The following is an 8353-nucleotide window of genomic DNA, read 5'->3' on the forward strand; positions in this document are numbered from 1 at the left end:
AACATTTCCATAAACTTCTTTGATATTCTTTATGGCTACAGAGGCATTGTTTTCCTTCTTGTATTCAAACAGCATTACATGCCAAATGTGTCTCGTTGTGTGCCATCACCATAAGGGATTAGGTTATACTACACTTTACACATTATATAAGCTACACTAACGTGACATTCAGGCAGTTCATTTAACTATTATACGTGATGTATGTATTTTCGGGGTGGCTAATGAAAGTGTTCCAAAATGCAACATAAATTTCTTGATGACCCAATATTATATAGCATATTGCTTCTTTCTTTCTTTTTCAACTATACACAGAAATTCAATGTTTACCATCAAGGACCCTCTTTAGAATGCTCAGCTACCCCAAGGAATCCATGAAAAACAGAATAAGAACCACAGCCCTAAACTCAGCACATAGCCTGCTGTAGATCAAACATGTAAAATCATAAGCTACTACTACTAGTAAAAGAACGTGAAGCACTAGCAAGAATAAGAAATGAAAGATGTCTTGTCAGAAATATATGTTCTTTGTCCACCACATCATGCCTCCATGCACCTTCTCACATTATGTACATTATCTGATTTGTCACCTAGATCTTGCACTAAAACAATTCTTGATGATTTAAGACATTAATCATTAAAAAAAATAACCATGATGAATTAAAATCACAAAAGAAAATATGAAATTTAAAAAACAAAATAAAATTATCCACCACATATTAAAGAACATTAAAAGCACAAAAGATACCATGCAAAAGAGAATGAGACTACACAGTAGCAAAAGATGTAATGATGATATTGAGTGATAAAAGTAAATAAAAGTCAATATCATTTTGAGTATGTACAAACACAAACTTATTGGTTAGAAGAGAGGTTTCAGAAGATATTAGACTACTATGAATGGAAATCTGAATATATCACTAAAATTAGCAGAGAAAGCTTATTATATATATATCTTTTAATTGTGAATTTAATCTGGAATAGTTTTTCATTACGCACATGTGCATGTCTTCCTACTGATTCAGTACAAACACTATTAAATTTGTTTTTCATGTCTTTCAAAATGGTGGGTAAATTGTTTAAGATGTTAACTGATTAATTTTAATAGTAAAAATGTGCTTCTGTCAACTGCTGCTTTCTAAAAGTTGAAGTGAATACAGTCAGTAAAACCTATAGCATCTTTTCCATTTCATATGATAAATTACATGCTATACTATCTGATGATATGGTAGCATATTCAACAGAAAACTATATGTCAATCTATAGTATGTTATCACCTCTGATGAATCAATACATTCAAATTGTTGTTTTTATGAGAATATATTCTCTTATTCTGGCTAGTATATCACATTAGTTACATCATTTACAAATATATTTGTTAGTTCTGATCCATGTAGATCCAAATAGCTTGCAATAAAGTTATGGACAATTATATATCACCAAGTGCTATTTCTCCCCTTAACTGAAATCTGTTCAAAAAGTTAGATACCCTCTCTGAAAATTTAATAACTTAAGGAAAAAAAAACATGCCTTATAAACCAATGCGAGGTAAAAATATGATTGTGCACTATCACATGGTTTCATGCTTAACTTCACTAAAACTTACAAAAAAATTCAAATGTAATTCTCAACCACCAAACATTCATGCACAAGCCATCCTGAGAATAGGTGTACACATTATCTGGTACAACAAAATGCTGAAAAAACTAAATTAAAAACATTAAGAATCTTCCTATATTTATGTAACAACTTAATAGTTTGTTTGTAATTAAGCACAAAGCTACACAAAGGGCTGTTTTTTCTCTGCCCACCACGGGTATTGAAACCAGGTTTCTAGCATTGTAAATCTGCAGACATACCGCTGTGCCACTTAATATAAACCTTTAAAAATAATACTAAGTGAATCTTACTATAATCTTACTATGTGTGTAACCAAAACTACAGAAAAGTCTTTAAACATCGACATATTGATAATACTGATGCAGAAATGAAATGTTGATTGTTTAAAGACTTTTCTGTATTCTTAAGATGTGTTTTAAACTTATAAGAAGAGGACCCAAAGAAAGCCATTCAAGATGGGAAGACCAAAAAAGTATAAAGATGATGATGAAAGGAGAGAGTGAGCAAAAAAGCAAAAGAAACAACTGGTTCAAGAATCTCTCAAGCAAAAAAAAAGGATTGTACATGAGGGTTGGATTATATCTTTATTGGTGTTATTTTTAAACACATTACTAAAAAACTGGAGTTCTTAAAAAACTATTATTTTTTCAATAAAGGATAGCAGTTTATATCATTAAAATTTATGAAAACTTTGAACTCTGTACATTGAATCATTTTGATGCAATAAATTAAGTATGGCTAAAGAGCACAATCTGAACACTTTTCACCTGCAGTACTTCTCAGAAAAAATACTTTTTTTCAGAAAATGTTAACTTTTCTTTTTTACATTTTTTAAAATTAGAAATGAATACTATGATTAGTAGATATTAGCAGAAACATCCACCTAAGGGTAGCATTTCTGCTAGTAAAATTAACTTTTGTTTCCTTCATTTCATTTTGGTACTTCTTCAGTCTCGGATATATCTGCATCATAATACAGTAAAATTCTGAATCCATCATTGTGTTAGAGTGTACATGTTCCTGATGAAGTCCTAAAGATGATACACTCAAAATAACATCATATTATGTCACGTGGAGTTTGGCTCCTTTCTACTTTGAGTAATATACAGTACATAGTATATAAATGATCGCCTTACATTTGTACTAAAAGTTTCCAAAACTTCAAGACTGTTAATAATTTAAAATGGCTTTACAAAATTTGCCTCTTAATGTTAAAACCTATATTTCTAAATTTAAATAGCCTTATAGTAGTAGTATTAATAGTAGTAAAATAATTCTCATTTCAACCATTTCATCATACTACCTTATGAATTAAGCATATACTATGATATGGATAGCTAAGCTTTATGCTATCATGTTCTGAAAATGAAATGTACAGTGATATACTATATTACAAAACCCTTATGAAAACACCTAATTATTTATTCAAATTATTGTACACTGGTTATAGTAAATACAGCATGGTACATACTGGGACCAAACTTCACCCCACCCAAAAAAAAAAAATAGAGATAGAGAGAACATACACATTTAGACTCTAATGTACAAAGTACAACTTATCTTTGTAGTTTAATATTAATATTATCTACAAAGATTTGGTTACACATAATGCAAGTTTTAAAACTTACATTCACAAATCAAAATCAAAGTAACATTGATAGTGAATTACCGAGTTAGTAACTTAGTGTTAACTAAGTCTAATGTCTATAGAGTTAATAAAATAAATAATAATGTGTATACTTATTATTAAATTAAAATTGCACTGATAGTGATATATATTTTAAGTGATATAATCAGCCTAGTTGAAACACAACTATTGGTATTACATTAGAATAAAAAAACTCAAATCAACCGTAACTTCTATAGGTCTATATTATAAAATATAAGTTACACTAATATTCAGGAACTGAGAAAGGCTCAGACATTAACGATTAATGCCCGAGAGTGAGAATGGTTCAAAGTCAAACATGATTCGTACGACTTCGAGTATGACTATGAGACAGAGAGTGAGAGAACCAGAGACCGAATGTCTTACAAAATTTAATTACCCATTATGAAGAGCTGCAAGTGCTGTAAACAAAACCGCAAGAATAAAGCAAAGCTCCCTGCCATACGTATTCATCATTTGGAACAAACACGACTTGATATCGCCACGTGGCTCATCTAATTTAACTGGATCGTCTTCCATTTCATCGGTTGTCGCCATGATGACGTCATGACTATTAAACGACTTCTATTCACGCAAAATACCGTTTGAAACACAATTTCGTGCTCCTAAACCTGCATCTGCATGACTATGAGTTGTTACTTATATCAAAAGTGCGAAGGAGCATTATGGGAGTTCTCGAAGATATAATCTAGCACAACCTACACTCTTTTGTTTGTAATTAAGTACAAAACTACACAATGGGCTATCTGTGCTCTGCCCACCACAGGCATCGAAGCCCGGTCTCTAGCGTTGTAAGTCCGTAGACATACCGCTGTGCCACTGGGGGGAGCACCTACACTCTATTCAAAGATGTTTTTATTCTCAGATTATATACTTGTTTTGTTTGTTTGTTTGTAATTAAGTACAAAGCTACACAATGAGCTATCTGTGCTCTGCCCACCATAGGTATCGAAACCCAGTTTCTAGCGTTGTAAGTCCGCAGACACACCGCTGTACCACTGGGGGCCAGATTATATACATGTATACAACTAGTTTAGCCCTTAGAACTATATTAATTAAGATAACTACACCTAAGTATACCTCTCTCTCTTTGGCATTTCTGACCTATCGCACAGTCTCCAAGTGAAAGTGCGTCGAACACTGCACGCTATAAGTTTATAACCTACTATGTTATTTATGAGGCTGTCTAATCTCGGTAGTAATCTTGGTTTGGAAAATCCTGCAAGCCCCAAAAGAGCTTGGAAGATAACCAGGGGTGCTCAGAAACTGTAAGTGTATTCAATAGTTTTGTTTGTAATTAAGCACAAAGCTACACAATGGCTATCTGTGCTCTGCCCACCTCGGGTATCGAAACCCGGATTCTGGCGTTGTAAGTCCCCAGACATACCACTGTGCCACTGGGGGCATTTAATTGTTTAAAAATACAGCCATAATCTGACATCTAGGTACAAAACCATTAATAAAGTATACTACAACACAAAACGAAAGGGATCGCATTAAAAACAAAATGCCAACAAAAGCTTATATGTTTAGTAAACCATTAATGACCGTTCCATCGAACATACACATTATAAAAAGCTTGAGAGAACATGGTTACTATTTGTTAAATTTGGTACTTTTAGAATTCACATGTTATCAGTATGAAGCATACATCAAAATTACATAAACATGTATTACAATTGATCAATCCTCCTCGTAAGAAATTTCTTCCACCTGTCTAGCAGAGTTTTGACATTGTTCGCTGCCCATACAGACATAACTTTCTGTATAGTTCAGATTGTTCATTTTACAAGAGCACCTATTTCTTTGCACAAGGAATTTTTGCACATACACATCACTAGTTCCAGGAGACCAATTGGAGCAGCTGGATTATTCCCGAGTATTGGCCTCAAACTACCCTCCACCAATTCCCAGCCGTGGAAAGAAGGATCAGGTGGATTGATCATTGCTGTCAGTGATTTTCGCCATATGTGAGCCTGATAATTTGCCCATTTAATATGCAAATGCAAACTGTCTGTAGTTGGTGGCAAGTGTTTATGTCTCTGGCCCTTTTGGCAGAAAAGACAGTACTGTCTTTCATTCACTAAACCACCTGGAACGTTGCTATCTCCATACTGTCGGCACATACTGTCTTTGTCATTAGATCTGCCGATATTTCAACTTAGACTCCTACTTGGCCCAGAGTCATTTTGGCATCTTTATCAACACGGGTCTTTTTTTTCCAATACAACATAGTGCACTTGTAGAATCACAACCAGGAGGGCATGGAAACTGGGTAAAGCATCACACACATATCCCTTCCCATCTCATCTGCCACCAAGTGATATGGTATATGTCAGAGCTTGCCTTTGACTCTAGTGCAAAGCCACAACTCTATGCATCTGAAGTCTTTGGAGAGGCACACACAGAGCATACACACATCAGTATCCATGGAATGACGAACTATACGATTGTGGCTTAGAGATGCATCCCCAGCATGTAAAGCATCCTAATGTCAGTGATCTGATCTCAAGTGTTCAATGACAGCCCGGTTGTTACTGGTGACACAAACAGCCTCAGTCCCATCAGGCCAACCACGACCTATGATCATCCCCTGTCCAGGTTCCTACACATTCTGTCCCAAAGAACATCACTTCTCACAGAGAAAAGTACATAAATTACTCTTGTTTCGAGAGTTCCCAAGATATTTTGCCCAATGCTTTGGAACTTGTGTCTTTGTGCTTGTAATAACGATTCCTCTTGCGGAGTGAGCCTCTCTTCTAAGTCTTTCACCACTCTTGATGCTTGCATGCTGATATGATCAAACATAATATCTTTTCTATTGCACTCGCTCCCTGGTGGGAGGGGGGGGCTGTGAGCATGTCAAAATGCTTCTGTGCCAATTCGCTAAAAGTACGTGCTCCTGTATCCACAAACATCTCAATCTGTACCATTCTATCAAATATATGGACTGTCTTCGTGTCTGGTTATGGTGGCAGTAATTTATTAGGAGTATTAACTAGTTTCTCTAACTCTCCTAATAGAACACTTTTAGTATCTTTCCTCAAGCTGCCATCTGGATATGCCAAAGTATAAGGAACAGGAGAAATTTCAAAACTGAGAACGTCTTTCAGGTTGATATCACGTCCGTTGGAAGCAATGACCAAAAAGCCACTGTTGCCATTTTGTTTTTAAAAGGATCCCTTTGTTTTGTGTTGTAACACACTTTATGAATGGTGTTGTATCTAAATGTCAGATTATGGCTGTATTTCAAAACAATCAAATACACTTACATCTGAAAGTTCAATGATTATTATGATTTATAATGTCACCCGATAATGCCTTATGGCTTGCGGTATAAAATCATAGATCTTATTTTAGCAACTTTGAATCATAGTAACTGAGTGTTTTAAATGTTTAAGCTTTTAACTTCTCTTTTTATTTAAGATCTACTTACTTATCATATAGTATTTCGCCACTACTTGATATAATTTGAGGTTAGAAATCAGATTTCTGTACAAACTTGATGAAAAATAAAATAAATGGCGGCCATTTTGAAATATAATCTGTATATTTTCAATATTTTATATTAAGTTCTGCATCTTCATGGGCCCTGAAGTAAAATACAATTGATTAGAGTTGGAAGTCACATCAATTTTTTATCTAAAACACACGTTATGGTCAAATACGTGAAATCATGATTCCAGTGGTGGCCATATTGGAAAATGGCTTCTAGAAAAAAACTGACACCACAATTTGACTCCATTGCAAATCCACTTTCAAACCTTTTCTGTACACTCAGTTGCATAAGACCCTTTATAAGAGCAGATACACAGAATGGCTCCCGGTCTATCTGTGAATGTAGTAGTTTTGGGGCACTCGCCTGAGATGTTAACAGGCAGTAGCATGACTAATGTACAGCTTCAAGGCATCCAGGAAAGCCATGAATATCGCGAGCTGAGAAGTGGAAGTCGCTATGAAAAAGAGGAAGGTAGACAAACAACAGTAGATAAGATAATGGAGACATAGCTGTAGACCAAGGCTGTGACGAAAGCATCCAGATCCAGGAAAATCGCGATCTGAAAACAAAGATCATTGAAATTTGTAGTTTTTAGAAATGAATTTGTGTAAACTTGAACTTAATTTTGAAACAGGCAACTAGGGTTTGAACTGAACTTTAAAACTTGAAATTTTAAAACATGAAATTTAGAATTTAGCAACTAGGCATGGTCCCTTCTCAGGGAGAAGATCTGTAGATCCTATGCTAGGAAAAACTTAATAAAAATATATGGATTATGGTCACTAACATCTATAAGTTTTTTTTAGGCTTGCTAAGAACTTCGAAATGTCTACGGTATGCTAAGTATGTGCATAAACTAAAACGTAAAACGATCTTTAAAAAGTGGAATTGAAGCCAGCGCTTGTGGATGTTCGAAGTATTATATACTTAGAAAAAGTATCATCATAGTTTTGTTGCTAAATAACACAGACAAACATATGGATCACTGTTCGGTTGCCGTTTAAGCCATCATAACGTATGGTAAGTGCTCATCCAGGATCAATAAACTTGGGAAGCATACACTGGACTGTCACTATCACAAATCACTCAAAGGAGGGTGGTATGGGCAAAGGACACGTCTTCATACACCTAGTACTCTACACAATTTAGAAAATGGCTGTTGATATTAGCTCCTTACGTGGATTTCTTCCAATGCTCTAATCTGGTCTATTCGGTGCTCTACGAACACATAACTTATGGAGTGTGCTGAAATATCGATATTTGGATAAGTCTTGTTTCACTTCATGAAGTATTGTACGATACAAAAACATGAAATAGTTCAATATGTGAATTTCACTTGTAGAGAGCATTATAAAACAAGTCAGCAACTTGGGAGTTAATGTATTCTGTAACTTCCTAACGTCAAAAACGTGACTTTAATCTTATATGTAGGTACATTTTTCTGGTTGTTCTTGGCTTTGAATGGAAGGTAACTAAGAGGTAGGGCATTTTGTACAACACAATGTTTAAGGTACTGTTACGACATCGGAAGTTACGTGACCCTGGTAATACGTCATGAGATTCTCGAA

General features: G+C 34.8%; 1 protein-coding gene across 2 annotated transcripts in view; it reads right to left on the reverse strand.

Moving 5' to 3' along the window:
• The window catches only part of LOC106472330 (thioredoxin domain-containing protein 11-like), a 70044-nt gene extending 66163 nt beyond the window's left edge, over positions 1–3881 (reverse strand). For both annotated transcript variants that reach the window (XM_022401712.1, XM_013932971.2), the window contains exon 1: positions 3666–3881. In XM_022401712.1, the coding sequence (XP_022257420.1) occupies positions 3666–3823 (158 nt within the window). In that variant the 5' untranslated portion in view covers positions 3824–3881. The remainder of the gene's footprint in view (positions 1–3665) is intronic.
• Between the last annotated feature and the right edge of the window lie 4472 nt (positions 3882–8353).

Source organism: Limulus polyphemus, unplaced genomic scaffold, assembly GCF_000517525.1.
Source record: "Limulus polyphemus unplaced genomic scaffold, Limulus_polyphemus-2.1.2 Scaffold119, whole genome shotgun sequence".
NCBI classification, from domain to species: domain Eukaryota; kingdom Metazoa; phylum Arthropoda; class Merostomata; order Xiphosura; family Limulidae; genus Limulus; species Limulus polyphemus.